The following is a 23,316-nucleotide window of genomic DNA, read 5'->3' as shown; positions in this document are numbered from 1 at the left end:
TGAGGGGGGCGCGCCGCCCCCCCCTGTAGCCCCCTCCCAGCGGCGTCGCCCCCTGCCCCATGTGGCCCAGGCTCCGCTGGGAATAGGCCTTGAATCTGCACGGGGTGGACTGGGGCCAGGGCAGTTCCCAGCAAAGCCTGGGCCAGGTGGGGCATAGTGCTGCTGGGAGAGGGCTACAGGGGGGGGCTGCAGCCACCCTGAAATTCGTTGAAACCCCCTCATAGCCCCCTGCTCCCAGTGGTGCTACCACACACCCTGCGCCCCACCTGGGCGGCCCAGGCTCCATGGGGAACAACTCTGGCCCCAGCCTGCCCCACCTGGTGCAGATCCAGGGCCACATGCCTCCCCACATCCTCCTGGACAAGTGACAGCAGCAGCGGCAAGAACTGGCGGATGAGCCATCGGACCAGCTGTGTGTGGCGGTGGGAACCACCTCTGCCTCCCCCTTCTCACACACTCCCCAGATGAGCTGCAGCTTTGTCCCCAGCCCACCCTCCCTGACTGGGCAGTGCTTGCTCCTGCCCCAGCCCCTGCCTCCCTCCCTCACAGTGGGGCCTTGATCTGCCCCCCCCGTGCCCCTGCCCCTTCTCCTACCACACCAGACTTACCTGCTGCAGGCAGTGTATCAGATAGGAATTGGCTGATATGCCTCCTTAAATATTAGCTATAAGTATCTGCCTCAAAAATCTCTATTGGTGCACCCCTAACAATAAGTTAGATATGAGCCAACAGTGTGCCCTTGTTGCTAAGAAGGCTAACTGCATACTGGACTGCATTGTAGGAGTGTTGCCAGTAGGTTAAGGGAAGTGATTATTTCCCTTTATTCAGCATTATGTTCAGTTTTAGGCCCCCCACTATAGAAAGGATGTGGACAAATTGGAGAGAGTCCAGCGGAGGGCAACAAAAATGGTGAGGGAGCTGGGGGGACATGACTTATGGGGGGAGGCTGAGAGAACTGGGCTTATTTTAGTTTAGAAGAGAAGACCGAGAGGGTATTTAATAGCAGCCTTCAACTACCTGAAGGGTGGTTCAAAGGAAGATGGAGCTAGACTGTTCTCAGTGGTGACAGGTGACAGAACAACAAGCAATGGTCTCAGGTTGCAGCAAGGGAAGTTTAGGTTAGATATTAGGAAGAATTTTCTCTCTAGGAGGGTAGTACAACATTGGAACAGGTTGCCCAGAGAGGTAGTGGAATCTCTATCCTTGGAGATTTTTTAACAACTGGCTAGACAAAGCCTTGGCTGGGATGCACTGCTTTAAGCTGGGGGATGGACTACATGACCTCCTGAGGTCCCTTCCAACCTTAACTTTCTATGATACTATGAAAGAATCTAGTGGAGGTGATGACAATTTTTAGAGGTTTAGAAGGCAAGATATACAAGGAAAGGCTGAAAGAATTTAGATTATTTAGTTTGGAGATGAGAAGACCAAGGGGGACTTTGATAACAGTCTTCACATATTTGAAGAATGATCATAAAGAGGATAGTTACAGGTAGGGGACAGGACTAAGAGGAATTGCCTCAAACTGCAGCAGAAGAAATTTAGGTTGGAGACAGGAAGAACTTCCTGACTATGAAACTGGTCAAGCTTTGGAACATGCTACCTAGAGAAGTTGTGGAATCTCCATTCCTGGAAATTTTCAAGAGCAGGTTAAACAGACATTTGACTGGTATGGTTTAGTCAGGGATGATGATGCCTTGAGCAGGATGCTAGATCTCTTATGAGGTCCCTTCCGGCCCCACTGTCCTACAATCCTACGATAGTCACAATAGCTCAACAGTTACACTGGCTTCAAGTCAAGTTTTTCAAATTTAGTTCTTCTGTTAACTCCCAAGTCTGCAAACCTGACTGACCTCTTACTGCGTATTCTCCCCAACATGCCTGGAGAAGACTGAGCCTCTCAAAAATGACACACCCTCTTCTCTGTTTGTGAGGCTGAAAACATAGTGAACTTCAATTATACAGCTGCTATGACTGGATAAACAGATAATCAGGACACCTGGGCAGAATATCTAGGGGCTTTGTGGGATGTCATCCATAAGCTTCAGAGAAGTATGAATCTAAACTTGTCCAGACACCAGAAATACTGCATTTCTACTTAAATTCTTACTTATTTGCCTTGGACAGTTTTCATAGTAAACAGAACTAGCTCATATCCATACCATGTGTGTGTGGGTGTTGAGATCTGTCATGATAGGATACTGATAGTTGACCTACCCATAAAGGACCTGGTCCTATAAGGTGCTAAACTGCCCTCAGTTAAGTCACTGTGGGTGCATCTACACATGTGCTTTATTACAGAGTAGACCAATTAGCTCTGCAGTAAAGTGTCATTGTCTACATTTGTGATGCTATTAGGGTGCAGTAAACTGATTAACTCTGCTGTAAGATAGTACTGTCATGGGTTCTGACCAGGGGCATAAATTGTATCCAGTCAGCCCAGCCAGCTACAGGCCTGCTCCATCCTGGCTCAAATTGCTGGTGTCCCAGGCACATGTGTAGATACTGCACCTGAAAGCAGTTTACTCCAGCTGAAGCTGCTCTGGAGTTTATTGCTTTGAATTAATTGAATGTGTAGATGCACCCTGTAGGTTTAGGACGTCTAGGATAATCCTGAAGGTTTGCTCTTTACTGAAGAAATCAGAGTAAACTCAGCAGAGACATTAATTGAAAGATAAGACACCATCAACACTTTCTTTATTCAAACCAGTGGTGAAAACAGTGCAGAAGGGTGTGGAAGTGGCACAATTCCTAGTCAGATGGCATTGTGTGAGTTATTATTATTTTGGGGTATATTTCAACATACACTTATGCTATTTTCAGAAAAATAAGGAATAGAATAATGTAGCTGACTAAAATGGAGGAATTTAAAAATGTTTAACATTGTAACCACATACTACCTAGTATGTTATCCCATGAGTGAGAAGGAAAGATAAAAAGGTCTATTTCTTCCATGAATATTCTCTCTCTCAGAGTATGTTTTAACTGAGGTTTTAAAAACAAATCAATACACCTACTGAGGAAAGACTGCAATTTAAAAAAATAGGCCTAAATTTTCTTTTGCCTAGACAATGTCATTCTACATTGGCCTCCACTGATTTTAACAATGTGATACAACTCTCAAACCTCTAAAGTTTGTTCAGCACTGGTGCGATTGTTTCAGTTATTTTCTCTAGCAACACACTATACCAAAGATAAGCATTGGATATCATGGGTCTGTTTAAGACTGAGGTAGAAACATGTTGAGACTTACGTATCCGTAATGTCCTTTCCGGGAACAATTGTAGCAATATGCTATGATTGAATACTCAGAAGAACTGGCCTTCTTGATTGGTCCTGGTTTGGTCTGCAATAAGAAAAATTGGTGAGAAGTAGATCTGGGAAGATTCAAAATGCTAAAATCAGGGTAGGTTAAAATAAACAAAGCAAAAATCTGGCAGAGATACTGACAGCTTTCCAGAGGAAAAAAACAAGTGTGCAAGAAGCTTGGGATACAAGACATACGTTGTTCATTTTATTGTAATATTACACAGAAAATTATCCTGATCACTGAAATCAGGTGGGAGAGAAAACTTTAATGTTAATTCTGTATTGTCATTTCATTTCAGTGATGAATATAGGAACATAAGTTCTTGATTTATTTCTCTCTCCCTCCTTTTTTTATTATATATTCATTTATTTTTACAGATGCCCCACTTTCCCCAGGGAGCAACGAGGGCCATCAGATATTACATCCACCAGCTGGATAGGAGCATTTGTGTATTAAAAAACTAGTCCCTCCCAGCAGGGCTCACTTACAGCAGTATGGCAAGGATCTGAGAGGGAGGGAGAGAGGGAGGGAGAGACAGACAGACAGACACAGCCTAAGACTACTATACTCATGTTTCCATCCCCTACCACAATAAAAGGAAAGAGAAGAAAAAGGTTCTCTCCAGAACTTGCTACTTTCTGTTTCCCAGCCAATTTAGGGGTCTATAATAAACACACAATTTAATTCTTCTATTTAGCTGTTCAAGGTTATAACTTTTTCCGGCTGATATAATGCAAAGACATACTTGGCGCACACTACTGAATTTAATGGAATATGCATTTTTCCTCATTTCTATTGGATAAGTTTGTTTGAAGGGGAAGAGTTCAAATTTTAACAAAAATGCATACAAGTGTTCTCATGCATTTCCTTAAACATGTTTTAGGTGGCATGCTGAGTAAAGCTACTATTTATTAGGTCTGAAAAAAACCCCTTTGATTATAAATAATGGACATGTAGGTAAAAAGAGGAGGGACAGAATATATGACTATGAAAAAACTGGTCAGAATAGAAAACTACTACATTTTAAAGCTCTATACATTTTAAAAAAAATTATTATTCACTCTAGTAGAACATAAACAACTGTAGGATTTCAAAGACTGATACTTTGTAAGATTGCTTGTTATTGTAAAGGTTACTTTCTTTTTCTTAAAACACTCCTCACTGCATTTGCTTACCATTACTGCTACTACTAATACTGCTGTATGGGCTCTTTCCAGAGAATATTGGTGCTTGTAAAATAGACAAACTACAAGGTTATTCATTAAGCTTTGTTTTTTTGTTTTAAGAAAAACGCATTTGATCGTGCATTTCAAACCCATTTTAACTGTGGTAGTAAGTGTGCTGCAGACTTGTGTTACTTTGTAAAAAAAAATGTGAACAATCTGCTGAACAAAAAGTAAATGGAAAAAGGGCAGCTTCATGCAGAATGACATGAAAAATGGAGCAGAAATCAGAGAAAAATAAATTGTGATTTGTGGCAAAAGAAGTGGCAGCAAAAATGAAAATTTCCTTTAAAATACGAGATGGATCTCTTTTCCTCTCTTTCTCTGTATAAAGGCCTGTCTAGAAAGCAATGCATCAAGGCTACCAACTTGTGCCAGCCCAACTTTTTGGGTCTCTTTTCTATCATCAATACTATAAACACAGAGGAAAGAAAACTATGTAAACACATGTTTAAATCCATAGGTTTTTTCCAGGGTGGAACACTTTATAGAAAAAAACTGAAGGAAGTAAAGTTGCCCGTCTCCAGCTTGGAAAGAAGTCCTAAAACTGTATCAAATCATCCAGACCTCCTTCCCTCTCCCGCCACAAAAAAAGTATGTATATTGACATAAGCTTTGAAAGCTGATTTTATTGAAGCTGATGTTGTAAAGCTGCCATAAGATCTCCAGAGGTCTATTCCTGGGTTCCTCCAGTCACCAGTTGTCTACTAGAAAGAGGTCTGCATCTAGAATATATGTGGAGGACACCTATCAAAGGACAATCAACTGTATAATATAACATTTTATTCTTTATTTGGTCATGAGATGGGTTATATAATGTCTTTATAAGAAATGTTTGAATTAATAGCCTTCATTCTTGTATACTGTGCTATAACTGAAACACATAATTACAACTATGGTACATGCCAAATGGACATGCTTTACTCTCAAAATACTGTGTTATACAACTTGTGAATTGTTAAATTGTGTTGCATGGATTTAGCCAACAATTTAGGCTATTATGGTACCTATTTTCATCTCTGTTAAAATTTACCTGTAGTTCAAAACAACACACATTTGTTTTTTCCATAAGTAATGCATTTTTCTCTCTCTTGAGGCAGGATTTATTAAACACCAGATATATGGATCAGATTGACATTGCTGACATAAAATTGAACATGCCCACCAGTAAAAACTCAAGTAATTTACATGACTAGATGAACAAATATTAAAGTACTTAGAGATGCCTTCAGTAGAAATTTCATTCTGATCTCATAATTAACCCTTAAACTTGTAGGTAAAGGTAACCAACCTAGCTCATAAATTATGTTTGAATTTCTGAAGCTTGGGTGCTTTCCACTTTTAAAATGGCTTGGTGCTAACACTTGAAGTTTTCAGCAGTCACAACTTCTGACAACCCTACTCAGAAGTTCATCTATCTGGATGTTAACCTGAATAATGATTCCAGCTGAAAACTTTAATTGCTATGATAAATGTTATCTGCATGCTATCTTTTATCTCTATGCTATCAACAAAAGAGCAGCACAAACTGAATAGCTCTTACCTCACTAGGAACCAATTGTACATCAGAACTGGGTAGAAACACAGGGATGTTAAGCTTTTTGTATTGTACTGTACAAGATCTAACAAGAATCCTTGAGAGTATTCAGTGAATTAGGAATGTATACTCATGTGACACACAAAAAAAACTCTGCACGACATTTCCTTTTGTTTAGCTAATAGAAAAAGGTCAGATTTAAGGACACAAATTAAACTGAATACTTACAGTTCAGATTACCACTATACATAACTCTACTGCTTTCCAAAAGCCAAACAAAAAGGGAATTTGTATGTTTTTAAGCCGTTTATTTTCTTATTATTTAAGGTTTAAAAAAGCACCTAAAGACTCTGACCAAATGGGTACAAAATGAAGTATTCATGAAAATAGCTCCTCTATGTTATAGTTTTTTTTGTTACAAACATTTAAATAATCTATATTTGTAGGGTGATATCTTGGAGATTACTTCACTATCAATATATAGAAGTAATAACCTGGTAGATAGCATTACCTATGAAAGGTCCATCCCATCTGCTATTCTTGCTGAAAGCTTTTCATGCACCAGTAAACTCAGTAAATATCAGAAGATAAAGCATAAGCCTACCACGCCACGGATTTACTCCTAATGTCTCCTCAAAGTGCAGCCCGATGCAACGATTACAAATGATTTTTCTTCTAATGTCATTTTACATAACCCTTTTTTCTGCATGAGTAGTTAGTGCGGAATGAATGAATGAATGCCATTAAAACAGTTAATCATTATCTGGGACACTGGCCTTCCTCCCTTCTCAACTAGGAATCTCCATGACAAAGGCCAAGAGATCAAAATGCCAGGGCTGCCTCAGTGGCCTATTTCTGACAGTAATTTTTTATGTAAATGGGCCTGCTGGGCAGCTCCCTCTGTGACCTTGAGCTGCCCTTATCTAAACTGACTTTGATCCAATAAGGGCTTGCTTTTATGAAGCTCATTACTACCTAGGATATGCAATCTGACTAAATCTCACTAATTAAAGACAATGTTCTATACATTTTTATATTTCACACACACATTTTATATAGATTAAATATTTTACACACACATCTGTTTATACAGAGAAACACATGTATGCTAGAATCTTCTATGCACGTTGAACCTTGCACATTTGACAAATACATAGCTAAACATATGATGTGACTTTTAAAGTAAAGCATAGCCCCTGGTTGCATACCCTATGACTAAAATTTATGCAAACAAAAATCCAACTTCAGTAGTACTAAGAAAGGTAACAATGAAATGAAGTTTAGACGTGACTTGAAATGTCCTTCCAAGCTGTTGTCTTTAATAATCTACATAGAAACCTCTGATTCTAATTGATTGTCAGATTCTAACATCATCCATCCTCCCCCAAAACAACACAAAAAATCCAGGTCTACAATGAACAAAGCCTCCACTGGTCCACGAATACCTAACAAAATGATTCTGACAGTGGAGTAAAATACAGAAAGTTTCAAGTACCCACAAATACCCTATAATCAACTGAAATCAATGTAGCAGTCTTATTGCGCAGAACCATTTAAACCAGTTGTCAATCTACCTCTGTTTTGGGGCTACTTACAACGATACCAAACAATATTTTAGATTTGTTCTACACCAGCTCACAACAATGCACAAACTTCATCAACAACCTATATAATTATCCAGGTCTTTACAATGTTTTTTGTACTACTTCCAAAGCAGCCAGTGATGGTGACAGGATACTGGGCGCACAGACTGAACCGACAGGGCAATTGCTGTTTTTCGTTTAATCTGCAGATTCAGCTTTCTTCTGCAATGCCATGCCTCACTCTGCTTACTCATTCTAGCACTCCACAGTTAAACTACAAATTAAATAAAGAATGCTTCTTACATAGGCAAAGTAGATGATATCACAAGCCCTGGCTCTAGGAAGCCTCCTCCCAATGAGTCAATGAGTGACTTTTGCTTGGGGATTCCAGGTCTAGGTTGTAAATATGATGTGGAGAAAGTAGTAAGGACAATGTAAAACTAAGCCTGAAACTCATAAATGGTGTCATTATACCCCTTTTTCTGAGAGCAGTGCAAGGTAATCTTATAACATATCATCATATGCTGGAGATGTCACTCTAGTGAGGCACAGCATGACAAAAGAAGAGTTACAGCTATTGCATTACTGTAAAATCATATTTGATTTCTTTTTAAAAACATTGTCACCTGTTTGTACTTTAACTGAAACAATAGTAACTAAGGGCCAGTCTCCTATATTTTACGCTGCCAATAAAAGCTATCATGTAATGTTGTAATTATACTGAGGTTTTTTTTTTTTTTAAACCGTGTCATGTACCCAAAAGACTCCCACTCCATTGGGTAATTCCTTAATTAGGCAGATTTTTGAAACGTGTATTATGTACACAACAGACCGGAACGTCTCCTTTGGAGTTTTCCTAGTCTATCGGGTGATTGCATCATTAAGCCACACATGCTACGTAGTAAAAATCCTTATGAAAATTCATGAAAAAATGTACAGAGCATGATTAGTATGCAGGAGAAGTAAACAACGTTAATATTTTGGCTTCAAAAAAACCCTGACCACCAAAGCAATTAGGCCATTTTCTGGAACTATTCCCTACCAAATTTCATTTCTTCAATTTTAGCCATTTTGAAAGTTGATACTTCTAAAATTAGTTGTTCAAGTTTCCAAGCACTTTTTAAAAAATTGCACCTGAGTAATATCATTACAAATTACAAACTGTGAGTCAGTTAAGTGAGGTATGTTTATAACCTCCAAATAAATAGGCTACACAGCAGAAACAGTGAAATACCCATAAGTAAAGAGGAGTGAATTATAGCTATATTTTCTGTGAAGATACAGTCACAAATCAATGGCCAGATTTTTTTTAATTGGATAGCCCAGAAAAGCAAATGCTTATGAATAACCACATGAAGAAATCCAAGTTGTTCAATCCACGATACAAGTGGTATGACACGATAGTTTTCTACAGAAGTAGACATGTATATAATGCATTTTAAATAGATGCAAATGGCAGCTACAATTCATTGTGTGAAAAGGTTAAACCAAATGACAAAAATTAGAAATTTATATTTGAGCTATTCATTTAAGAAGTCTTTTCTGTAAAATGGACAAAAATATCTCTGGTAAGCACAGAACAATGAATATACGCAAGATAATATGGATAAGAGCAATTCATTCCCTGAATGCTCCAAAATCTTCATGGCTTAAAAAGCATCCCAATTTTCTCCAAAGGTGGTTGCATTTATCCACTGGTCCATGGCTAATTTTACATGGAATGCAAAACGTTATTTAAATAAGGTGGTGCGTTAAACTTCAACTATTTCCTATGGAGCTCTCAAACTATAGACCTATCTTTCTTCTATTTTAATTTTAAAGTAAGTTAGCAAAGGCTTCCTTCTTAATCCCCAGAGACTACCTATATAGTGACACAAATGCACAAATTTATGACAGTAACATAAATGCTCCTCTGAAGTAATGTGCAACATTAAGTGAAATCGTTTCCTGGAAAGATATTATAGGTATCTGTATTTTATTTGCCATCTTAAACATATCTGAGTCTTTATGACCTTATTTTTAAAATGTATTTCCTTTTTATATTTCCTGGTGCAAATGGACTGCATAAATAAGCAATGTGCTATGAGGCTTCAGACTAGCCGATAAACCCTTTCAATTTTCATGCCAGCTTCTTCTTTTGTAATTCAAATCTGGCTGGAAACTGGCAGCTCTGAAAACTGAAACAAGCACTGCCACAAATACCTTGTAATGCTATCGACCTTGTCTGCCCATGCAGTGAGAAAGGGGGATGCATATGTGTCTGCAGTCATCCAGATAACACAACTCATTTTTTTTTGGGATAACAGAAGCCAGCCCCGGACTGTGCACCAAAAGCAGTCATTACCAGGCAAGCTGGAGAATAAGTCTCTTCAAAATACACAGCGCATTTAAAAACCATATACAGGGCTCAGCCACTGCTTTCATTACCAATTTTAATTTAGCTCCTTCAGTTTGCCAGCCAGATAAACTCTTTAGTGCTATTTTTTAATCTATTTGCCACATTTTATGTTTAAGATTATAGTAATATGGGACAGGAGAAGGAATCACTTTTAGAGGAAATAAAGAAATAGATCCGCTTATCAGCGCCCATCAGAAAGTTCATTAATCAGCCAGGCTTTGTGCCCCCTAAATTGAAAGGTTAAATAATCCTCTCAGGAATATTTCTAGGCACCTCCACCAATTGTCCGGAGAGAAGCTGCCATTCACAGCACTCTGGATCGGTGACAGGGTATTTTACCACTGTTTGGACCCCAAACAATAATGGACAAATGGCCTGGCTTACAAAGAAACCTTTTAGTACAAGGATGGAAAAGGACCACAAGCTTTGATGTGGGGTGGGGGTAGGGGAAGTGGGAGGAATGGAGGGTGGAGGAAAGGGTGGGGGGAGGGGGAGGAGACTTATGTATGTTGATCTGTGTATATTTTATCTGAATGTTTATTAGAAGAGCAATCAAATACATGTATATATACACACATGCAGACATTACACATATACGTTATATACATTATCACAGCAATAAGCATATGCATATTTACATGTACATTTCTACATTACTTTGAATACAAACATTTGCAATGCTTGTAAAATCAGGAGACGAACAGAACTGAAGCATGGTTATATTTATTAGCTAATACACAGGGGAGCCAAACAAACCCTAAGGTTTTAATTTTTGCTGTCATTCTAAATGATTTACAGCTTCCTTCCCCCCATGACTATCTGGTCTACTAGAACCTTGGTCACAAAGCAGGAACTACTACATTTGATGCAACTTTTTTGCAAAAGAGGAAGTATTTTTTTGCAATTTATATATAAACCTGGTCTTTATTCAGAGCTTCAATATCAGAAAACGAGCACAGTACATTGGTACTAGAGTACAACAGATGCTGAAGGAGTATCCCACAGTTCATTATAACAGTGTTTTTGGATTTGTGACTTGGGATCAAATGCTCCAAAACAAGTTATAATAAAGGATTCCCATTTTAACATTATACCAGCAAGCCCTCAGTCTGTTTTGCCTTTTGATTTTATTGATGAATCATAGCATAACATACATTCAGACTAGACTATTAAAACACAGTAATTTTCCTGTGAACCTTGGTACAAGCACATATTGCCAATATGGTAACTAACTGTACAAGTTATTGTTCATTTGGCAGGAAGCAACATCAAGAATTTGATGACCATGCCTTCACACTTTCCCATTTTAAGCATGTCATGTGGAACTCAAGCAGAAATCTTGTAACTATTTTTGCTTGCCCACATAAGCTTTATGGGTACCTATAGCTGAGCCTCAAGGACTTGACATAATGTAGTAAAGATGAACACCGGCCAAACAAATACAAACCAGTATGTACATAAATATCTTCAAAATATAATAGTGTGTTTGAGTATCTTAATATACTTATTTTTACTGAGCAAGTCTTATGGCCTGTAGCAATTTTTTATCTGAATATGATTGGGAACACTGACTAGTCTGAATTATGAATCAGAAAATATTGCCATTTATTACATTAATGCCCCATTGTCAGAAAGTATGTCCCCAAAATCTACTTCAGAACAATTCATGTCATCTTTCACCCCTTTACATCATCATCAGAAAGACAGCTTCTGAAAGAACTCAAAAAAATCAAAATGGAAATTCTGTATGACTTCCAATCCAATGCAATTAAATAAAATTATTTAAAGAAAAAAGAAAATAGTATTTGGGGGGCCATCATGGCAAGTTGTAGTTTCAGAGACATCCTTTGCTAGTTATTATTCAAAATGCCAGGGCAGGAATAGAATTAACTTCATAGTCAAGAAAAGAACAAAAGAAAAAAGACACCATGTGCCTGCAGCACCCTTAGCAAAATAAGCATAAGGTGAAACCTTATTACAGGTAGATTTGTAAGACAAGCCATTCAAATGTTTCTGCAGATGCACAGGTAAGGCAGCAGTGGAGAAAGTTCATTTTTTTAGATACAGACTAAAGCATAAATTCAAACCAGTAATTAAAAAGTTTACGGAGTCCTGGCGGAGATGGAAAAACTGCCAATGACAGCAATGTCATGGATTGTTTAAATTTGAAGCGCTGCCAAGACAAAGTCAAATATACAGTGTATCTGTCTTTCCACATTTGAGAGTTATATTCATAGCTTTTTTGGAATATGTTTAATGTTAATTAAAAACACCATTAACATACAACAAAAGTTAAAGCTGAAGGACTAACTTTAATCCATGGAAGCCAAAAAATTTGGAGTGAATACTTCTGACTGATTATATGTGCTGTAATACATATGTAAGATCACCCATATTCTGAGACTTTTCCAATACAAAAGTAAAACAGTGATTATTAAGGCTGCAGTTCTTTAACTCAATATAAGGGTCTCTTTTTTAAATTCATTTTTATATTTGACTTTTTAATATTATAACCAAACCAACCTATATTTGTGACTGAGACGGTCAACTTTTTCTCAGATATAACAGGCTATATTGAGAAGTACTGTTTTCATTGGCATGATGGACCATTCTGAATTAAAATCGCTGAGTATTTTTAGGGACTTTTAATCTGTAGGTTTTAACGTGATCAACCATAACTTTAAAAAGTTGTATTTCAACATATATTGGTACCAAGTTGCTACTCCATACATGAAGCATTGACAGGATAAAATTAATAGCTCTCATAGTCAACCACATATATATCTACTATAGGAAAATTAAATAAATATGCTAATTGTTGTGACAGTTTCTTACCTTCCCACATATGGACTTCTTAACATGCAGACTATTCATATAATATAACTAAATAATTTCAAACATTACCAAAGCATATGATTTACAATCACCCAGTGGACAAGTGACAGGCATAGGAGACCCTATCATTATGACATAAACACCAGGAATTCTTACAAATGAGTAGAGAATATCTATATTCAGCTACCTGTCTGCCTTTTTTAATTTGTTTTGGTTGTAAAATATTCAAAACCATTAATTTGCTATAGAAAAGTAAAATGCAATAACATATGATAATTTTAATTAATTAAATTTTTATGACTAGTTTTTATACATTTTATACAAAAATAAAAAAATAAATCAATGCACACATTTGTTATTTTTTTGACAACTTTAAACACTTGCAAATTTTAACCACACCTAGTAAAATTGGTTATTAACAGCTTGTATGGCAGGATTCAAACCATATACATGTTTACAGTAACAAGTATATCTTAAAAAGTAAATAAACACGCACTTCACTTTAGCAGAAACACTCCATTCCTTCAAACTAACAGTTGTTTTGCATATAACCAAGCTGCAAAACTGAACCTCACCTTTGATCCTGTTTATGTGATTAACACTTTGTCAGTAAAGACACTAGGTAGATGAGCACATAAAAGTATCTTTTTATTTAAATAAAAGGAAACAGAAGTGAAAGTTACTATCTGTGCTTAAATGATACTACACATTAATCCTCTTAATTACATGAAGTGCAGGTGTGTACACACACACACACACACACACACACACACACACACACACACACACACGGAAAAAGGCTTTCAAATATGAGATCTTACCATAAGATTATTCTGTTTTCTATTTAACTTACTATTTATCCAACCATTTCTATACATTGGGGAAATAAGAGGATAAAAAAGAAAATAACACACAAATAGTTTAGATGTAGAGTACAGTGATTTCTACTACACATTTAAATAAATAAGTAGTGCTTGCCTTTTCTTTCCCGGGCTTAAGAACATACTGCTATTGAGATCAATGATTCAAACTTCTAAAAAGTTTGCAACCACTATACATAATACCCTGCAGTTGGAAGGGTATTATTGTCAACTAAAAGAATTCAATTCTCTTACAAAATTATAATAAAGCATGATACATGTCTTGTTCCACCTCCCTCTGTCCTCTCTGAATTCAGGCCAGGGAGTTGGAAGTCTCTCCACAAGTACAAAATTCTCAAGTAGAAAATTCCTGAAACATCTGTATTAAACACGTAAAAGAACAATGAAATCAAACGTTTGCTGAGGGATTGACAGAACAAATGACATAGTTCAAAGGATTACTGTACATAGGATTTACAGGAATTCATAGCAATTAGAAATGGAAAGGACATGGTCAGTCCACTCCTCCATCCCTCTAAATGGTTCTTACAACACATCGAACTGCAACTTCTAGTGAAGACTTACTCCCACCCCCAAAAAATCTACAATCACTTTGTTTTAGGATAAACAGAGAAAATATTTTAAAATTACAATTATGGTTAAAAGACTCATGTCAGTGACAGTTCATGATGGTGCTGCTGGCAGATTCCATATTTTATCCAGGTTAAACTTGCACATGTCCTAGTAATGGCACAGAAATCTTCAAGAGATGTTTTAACCATGGTCCGATATGCTACCGAACAGACACTTAGGCAGTGTAAAAGCATTACAGATCTACTGTTTCAGGAGTGTTGGTTGTAGCCGTGTTGGTCTAAGGGCATAAGCAGACAAACAACTGTAGACACTTCCTCTGCCTGAAGAAGGCTGTTTGTACCTGAAAGCTTGCAAAGAAGAATTTTTCCAACTATTTTTGTTGGTCTAATAAAAGACTTCAGATTTACCCAAAGAACATTGTTTTATAAATCTACTGGCATCAATGGAAATATGATTATTTATGTCAACTGAGTATCATTGGAGTCATTGGAAGCTGTTAGACATGGCAGCAACAGATCTTTCTTAAATATATACATACATACAAAGTCAGTAACTTGGATAAATTTTAAAGAAATGCCATTTGAACGTTCTCCTGCATCTTTACCACTATAACAGCAGCAACACTTGATGATTTTATTCTTTAATTACTACTCTTACTAGCAATTAAGTGTGAATTTACGTCTAAAATAATTTTTCTTGAGACAGTAAATAGAAAATAGTACCAGTTCATAAAATATATAATAGTTCTCTTTTTTTTAACTTGTAAAGAGATTTTTATTACCTATAGTGTTACAATAAAGAGAAAAATAAGAAAGTACAGCTTTTTACTAATGTTTGTTCCTATGATATAAAGCGTGTATTCTATATACTTACAGGTATTATGGATAGAAAGATATAAATGATAATTTATATCTTATAAAACTATAAGGATCCTGCTATTTGTGAACTTTGGTTATTTGGTAAAAAGAGTCTTATTTACTACTCTTAGAGTTGTCAACATACCTTGAACAAAACTTGCAAAGAGGACAATTTAGGGAGAAAATTAACATACTGTAGAACAAAAACTAGATTAATCGAGTTTTAATTTTAATTAGCATGCTGATTTTTTTGTTAACCAAGTGCTTACAACCTACAGGTAATGCTTCCAGGGACACTTCTGTCAAAGATAAAGTACAAGCCAAAGTGGGAGAGATGAAGTTTTCATAAAACACCTAGCTAGCTTTATAAAATAATTGCCAATTATTATTTAAGGGCTGGAAATTTTACATTCTTTTCACATTTGGTTTACAATACTACAGTATAATTTCTTCTACAATATGAGAATTTCACACAACCCATACATCATAAACATACTACTTCCTAAATTTAGAGGTTCTCCCCCCGCCAAATTATTTTACAGAACATAAAATCATTTTTATCACAATTTCAAATCCGTTGGAATTGTTTTTATTGTTTTCATTGTAAAATATCCCATCAAGTGGCTGTGTGAATTTAGATTCAGAACGCACAGTTCCCTCCAAAGCGTGAACAATATATTATCTCCATTTTACAAAATACTTTTACATATAAATTTAACACCCACTTCCTTCCCCTGCCCCTCCTGCTTCCTCTCCTCTCCCGGTAGAATCATCAGCCGCTGACCATGACTGAGCTATTGATCTAGCAAACATGGGGCAGGTAAGGCTAGGAGGTAGTACCGGAGCAATGTTCAGAGTTCCTCCAAAAATCCTATCCTCAAGTTGGAGAGTTGTGCGATTTAATCTCTTCACCTAAATACCACCCTTCTAACTCGTGCTTCATCTACAAAACCCTGCAAAGCCTACTCTAGTTTCCAAATTTTCTACCTCAAGTTTAAATATTTTCCATGGACGTTATATTTTAAATCCTGTCTCTTTCCAAAAGGCACATTTTTAAGGATTTAAATTGATTTTAGGCTAGACTGCTTACATTTTTATTTCAGAAAAAAGGTGGCAGGCCATGTAGAATTTTAATAATGGCACACAAAGAAATCCAAGCGCAAAATTTAAACACAAAAGATGTATTGTCCCTTCATGTCTTTTACGCATACAGGCCAAAACAGCCAATTCCTGGTTCACCTTTTTTATGTAAGTGGATTAAAAGTAAGATTAACAAACTGTCAAAAAGCGTGTTAAATGATAGCCTCCGCTAGTTAAAAATTCTGATGGTTGTAAAACTCTGTTGGTGGCCATCTTGGGCTAGGAGTTTTAATATAAATGAGACTAGAGAAGACAGGAGATGGGGGAGGGGTCCTTGCTGCCTGAACAGTATAAGGGAAGGGAGGGATTATCCAGAATGAGCTATCTTTAAGGGAAGAAGCCAGATAAAAGAGTAGGAATGAAAAATAATGTATACTCACTTCTAGAAAATGCATCAAAAATAGATTAAACAATATTTCCTCCATCTGGTATGATTTATTTTTCATTAGCCCTCCCTACTTGTATTTATGGAAGACCATATTCATATTTGAAGCATTAATTTTATTTCATCATTGTATTTACATTTTACTGTTGGATCCTCCTTGCTATAACCCTCCTTGTCTACCACTGGTCAATGAATTAGATTACACTGGGCTATGAACAAATATATGTAAAGTGAAAAAATATGAAATTATGCAAAGTGAATGCAAATTTTACCTTATAGAAAAACATTACAGTGACCACCCACATACTTTCTGAAGCCTGATGTCTTGTACTCCATATCCTGAATACAGATACTTTGTGCCACATTTCAGCAAAAACCATGCAGACTCACGCCCACAAACATATACACATCCTATGTCTTTGATAACTATGTTATTCTACTAAAATGTGAGTGCTCATTTCAAATTTACTTGCATGAAGTCACGGAATGAAATCACACTTACTTTACTCTCATATGTAGACGCACTAGAAACAATATGGCTATTCACACGAGGTGAGGTGTTCTTAGCTCAAAGCTACACACAGCCATACATACACAGTACTCCAACACATTTATCTCAATTACGAACTTAAGAAATACTCTGCAGTACTTTTTCACTCTCATGGGAGGATAGCATTCTTATATTTATCACTCCCCCATCTTTTATTATTATTAATTTAAGACCCTGTTCACAATGTGCTCTGGGTTATCCAAAATTAGAGGCGGCATGTTTCTTCCCCGTAGAATGCACACCTTAAGAACAGTCAAGAATGGGTAAGAATTCATGTTTTATGTTTAGGCATCCAGATCTCCAAGAAATGTAAAATGACCTAAAATAGGAACTGCCATAGGAAAAAAGGAAAAATGATCAGATTAAATTTAGAGCATTTTTGGATGAAAGCAGAAAGCTGAACAAAATTCTCCAAAAAAAATGTAAACTCATGGATCAACTGCATTATTTGTAGTCACAAGGGTAGTTCCATTGATATCAGTGTTTTATTTTTCTGAATAAATTAGAGAGGATTTATCAATACGATTGTCCCCACTGAGGAAGCACAAGAAGTTTTATAAACACATATTTAAAGTTCTAGCCAGGATTGTGGAAAGTTTATGCACAAAATAAATATAAAAAAAGAAAGAAATTAGGAAGAGGCAAATATTAAACAAGCCAATGGCTCTGACTGGAAGTGTTTTTTTACTATTTCTATTAAAGAGGTGCGAGTGATGGTATGCATTTCAGAGACCACGTCTTTGTGTGCGTTTGCACAACACCTGGAACCATCAGGCCCCTGATTTAAGCGGATGCTTTTAGCAGCTATTATAAAACAAATCATAGACACCATTAGTATTTCTACAGTCATAAGCTAGGTTTAATATTCCCCTGTAACAAAACAATTTAGCGCTGTACCTATTTTTGGGGCATGCCAAAATTTTTTGTAGGAAATGAAAAATCACAACCCTAATACTGGATTCTGGATTCAGATTGGGCATTATTAAATAGCTATCATGAGTTAATAACAGGGTTGCTATACATAAAGCTCTATTTATAATACCTACTTCATTTTTTACATGTAGGCAAAACTATATGGGGAAAAATCAAATCTCTTTAAAATTTTAATTTATCTTTTCTGTCAAAGGAAAAATATGAAGAGTAGGAACAATAATTTTACTAAAATTCAAAATCATTACCCTTAAAAGAGGTCATTAAATTGTATTCTCTCTCACACAATGTGAAATGGATTAACATTCTGATGACTGATTGGTTTTGCAGAGTAATTCTAGTTAACAGAGTTGAAAGAACAAGTTTAAGGAACCTACTAACTTCATCCAGTTAGAAAGCTTTGATTATCATACAGCCTTTAAATTTCAGCTTCAGTGAATACAATTTGATTATCTTTTTTCTGTCAAGGAACAAATTAAAATATTCTGCTCATAATCCTTTTTGCCATTTGAACTGCCTCATGAAATATCTTGTACTGGCAGCCTGTTTTGGTTAGAATAAGACATTTCTGCCAAAAGTACAAAGTATTTTCAACGTGCCAAAATTTCAAACCATGCCAGTGTAAACAAAAATTTAATACCAGCCATAAGAGAAGGAATGGAATTATTATTTACTCATTGTTCTTCCTGAGTCACCACTTAAGTGCAAGGGCTGCAGTGAGTCAATAGATGGCAGTCCATCTCTTAGTAAAGAGCTAGAGAATGGATAAAATCTCCAAAAGCTTTACAAAGAAACAAGTGTTGGGTTCTGTTGTTTTAAATAAACATTCAGAGTGGTTGAGAATATTTAAATAATACACCCACATTTAAACAGAAATTTTATAAGAATCATTGCCAAAGCAGTGTTACAGAAATGATTTTCAAAGATTATGAACATGTTATGTATTTGTTAAAATATAAATATTGCTCTTTTTGTGTGCGTGTTTGTGTGTGTTATACACACAGTCAGCTTACTATTTTTCAAAAATCATTATAAAGCCAGTTTTTAACTTGTTATATCTATTGTCAGAATTAGGAAATAATTTATATTAACATTAGATTATGTGCTCGCAATCATGTGCACATACATGTGAACAGATGAAAAAAACCTGTATTTTCACGTGTATTCTCTCTTTAAAAGCTATGACTGCTTAAAATACGGATGCATCACAAATCAAGATCGAATTTTAATTTGAAGATAATATTTAAATATTGTTATGCCTGTGTGAGACCAAACTGCATTACTTTCTTTCCGTCACAATTGCATAAAAGCACACAAAAACTTTACCCTGACACAATTTCAGTATGTCAATGAATATTTTTGCTCATCTTCTGGTCTAGAGCTATAGAGAACAATTTAAGTGGAAAAAAAAAAGTTGGGCATGACATATTTAAGTAGCTTAGATAAAAACAGAATTTCTTACTCTATAACCTCTGCTTTAAATATCTAACTTATCCAATGTCAATAGAAATTTAGAAAAGTATAATCTGATTATGCTTCAGTGAATATAGTTGTTAAAATTGGTCTTCACATGAAATACACTTCATAAATGCAAAGTATTATCATGTTTAAACTTAGATTATCTACAGTGACTACAAAACAGCAAAGGCATTTATTAGAAATGAGATAAGTACTGCCTCAAATAGGAAATACAGCTATGCAAGTATTTCCAACAAATTTCAAAATATTTCTTGAAAAGCAAAATGCACCCAAATACTAAACACTTCTCAGACCAATATTTTAACATGACATCTTCATGCATATTTTTTTAATTTACAGTAAGTGTAAAGTTAAGATACTTGTCATAAAATTAGCTGGCTACAGTTCTCCAGCTTAGATTTCTTGTTAAAGAGTCTCAGGAAGAATCTGTTTTTAGACTTACCTTCCACCCCTCCCCCTGTCCATTTTTTTTTGTAGTATTGCTTATACCTGAAGAATTATTCAATGTCCAAAAAGGTCCCCAGTAAACTATAGTCTGAAAAATCATTTAAAATATAATACCTATTATTATTATTTAAATATATCAATACCATTATTAGGTGCCAAGTTTCATAAAAGGTCTAGTATATACCATTTTAACACTTTCTCTGGAATATAGTGAATGATAAGAGATTTACCCTTTTCCTTTGAGTATCTTTAAATAAGCTAACTAATGTAAAGGGAATGCCACTATTCCTCAGTTTTTATATTTGTTTTATTCCATTCAGTACAAAGAAACTAGTCAAACAGAAATGGAGAGTTCAGAGAGCACTCATTTCATTTTGGAAACTCAGAAGTATACAAAACAGAAAAGTTTCCAACAGAGCTTTTGCTTTACTATTATAGTTTAGTTGTGAAAACTGAAAAGGAAAATTTCTAACACATTGAAAAGACAAAGGCAACAAATTATAAGTACTAACTGCACTTGTTTTCCCGTACTTGAAAGGAAAACCTCAGACCACAGAATAATAAGTACTGGATAAACTTTCCTACTTTGATTACCTTGCAGAAATGATATTGATTATCAATATATGTCAATTAAACACACAGCATACTTATGTTGAACAGAATAGATTGGCAAAGATCTGATGAACAACTTAACATCAATTTTTAAACTATTTATATTATGGCTATAAATCAATCAATTTAAGGTTTTTAATACAGAGCAATTAAATGTTGTCCTACATATTGTTCAAAGTTTCTACATCATTAATATATTCACAGTTTGTTTCAATTTTCCATGCATGTTATATATGAGAAAGAAATTAGAAAGCATAATAATTGATGTGTAGTGAGCAGTTGATATTTTTTCAACTAAAGACCAACTAAATAGGGGCCAAAGAAAATATGAGAGCTGACTTTTTCTTTCAGAATCACATCCAGAAAGTTTTTAAAGTTTACTTCCATAATTCTCATTTCAATCTCTGGCTAAAATTACTTTATTCAAAGTTAAATAGAGTATTTTGTAATATATACACAGACATACATACACACACACACACTTTGTATTTTCTAATATATATATTTGTATATGTAATATATACATATAATATATATATTTTGTAATGTATACATATATATTTATATATGAAGCTACAATGTTTGGGGAACACTGAGCTATGAATATTGTATACTCTTAAATACCTTAATATAAAGTTTACATTTCTTTTTACATATATAGTACAAGTAGTTTCTGAAAGACAAGTGATAGAATCAAGGTCACTAAGTTATTTCATTATTAAAAACAATCAGAAATTCTAAGAGAGTTTAAAAACAGACACAGGGCTTTATTGCATTCTCCAGTTCAAAAACTCTTCAGATGTTTATTATCTTCCTGCAGAAGATACTTGTCTATATTTTATGGTCAGCAGTTCACAGAAGAGTAAATAGGTTGGGTGTAGAAGAAAATAAAAAAGGTGTTTCTACTTACTGTTAGGTGATACTGCCTCCATATTTCTGGGCAAGCCTGGAAAATAAAAATATTGATCAGCTGGGAGCATGAAACAAGGTGCTTTACAGCCTGTTGGTTTTGGCATAACACAGTATCCACCGGTGTCGGTCACAGGAAAATAAGAAGCTTAACTGAAAGGGTCTGCATTTCAGCTTCAAAAACCTGGCTAGACAGTTTAATTGAATTTTACACTGGTTTAACACACTCCCTACCATTGTCAGAAGGCCAGTAACAGTTTTTCCTCCCCTTTCTTCTCTTAAGGTTAGAAGTTTTGGAGACTAATATGTTATTAAATGTCAAAAGTACGAATACTGTAAAACAAACACAGAAACAACAGACTGTAATTCTATGAATGCAGTACAGACCGTTTTCTAACATTTCAAACTTACATGCTGTTTTGGAAATTGATTCAGAAGGCACTCTGCTTTGATAAAGAAGTGAATTTAATTTTTATAAAAATATTTTTGTCCATGTCTGTATCCTAATCAAAATATAATTGGGACATGTAATAATCCTCACTAGCCTAATGTCAGATAAGATGTAAACAAGGAGCATAACAGATTGCTTTAATGCTTCTATTTTTACAATGGCTTGCTTTCTTCTGTTTTGATACTTCTCTGTCTTAAACACAAACTTAGAAGCACAGTCTACTGTAAAAACAACATATACATAAATTTTGTATAACAGTAGTATCAATAGACTTGAAAAGGGCAGAGGACACCAGAAAGAGAAAAAACAACACCTTTTTCATAAACAAAATAAAAATATGTTCTTAGAATAAATGAAACAAGGGTGCTAAGGATTTTCCTTAGTATTATTACAGACTTAGTGACTTTTTTGTTTATAACTTTTTAAATACTGAAGACAATAAAATATGGAATTATTGCTATTTTTAATACTATACATATTGGAACCATGTGTGTATACATATACAGAGTTATTTTAACTTATCTGCATACCATCTTTCAATTTGTTTAGGACTTCACTCCTTACAGTGGAAATAATTTCTAAATCATTTGAATAAATCTCTCCAGGCTTGTTGGTAAATCTTAATTTAGAGCATTCTCATTAGAAATCATGATAATTCATGCCATATCATATAGTTTTAACGTTGAATGTTCAAGTCTCCCATCGTCTTGCAAATTTATACAACTATTTCTCCATACTTTTGAAACAATCTTTTCTCCCATGTCTGATATCTGAAGCTTTCATTTATATTTACAGAACATGATCATAAAAATGTTATATTAACAAAATGTAATGGAAGTAGAAAAACAAAGGCTTTTGTTAGTGGCTCTATGGCACAGAACCACAGAATATCACAGGACATCTTCTCTCCAGGTATGTTGGAAATTATACAATGTATTACATATTTTGCCAGTCACACAATTTTCTGGATAAAATGTACAATCTGTTCTGTGTGATGGTTCTACATGCTCTCTCTTACTTGCAAATATTTGAGTTTTATATTAATATTTTTACATAGAAACTAATGCAAGATGCATCACATTTCTGGGCATAAGGAAGCAATGCAACGTTTGACTGTTTAAACATACTTAGGCTGTCTTGGAATGCAAACAAAAGGATTTACCTTTTTACCTAAAATGGATACTAGGTTTGGCAGTTAAAGAGGATTCTCAAGTTC

At 35.4% G+C, this 23,316-nt stretch overlaps 1 protein-coding gene across 3 annotated transcripts in view; it reads right to left on the bottom strand.

Annotated features, from left to right (window-relative positions):
• The window catches only part of ZCCHC7 (zinc finger CCHC-type containing 7), a 204,129-nt gene that overhangs the window by 19,396 nt on the left and 161,417 nt on the right, over positions 1-23,316 (bottom strand). For all 3 annotated transcript variants that reach the window (XM_025201417.1, XM_025201418.1, XM_006021452.3), the window contains 2 exons: positions 21,651-21,686; positions 3,254-3,346 (listed from right to left, as the gene is read on the bottom strand). In XM_025201417.1, the coding sequence (XP_025057202.1) occupies positions 3,254-3,346; positions 21,651-21,686 (129 nt within the window). The remainder of the gene's footprint in view (positions 1-3,253; positions 3,347-21,650; positions 21,687-23,316) is intronic.

The sequence above is a fragment of the Alligator sinensis genome, unplaced genomic scaffold (assembly GCF_000455745.1).
Source record: "Alligator sinensis unplaced genomic scaffold, ASM45574v1 scaffold434_1, whole genome shotgun sequence".
Taxonomy (NCBI): Eukaryota; Metazoa; Chordata; order Crocodylia; family Alligatoridae; genus Alligator; species Alligator sinensis.
This window is presented reverse-complemented; position numbering and strand designations above follow the sequence as displayed.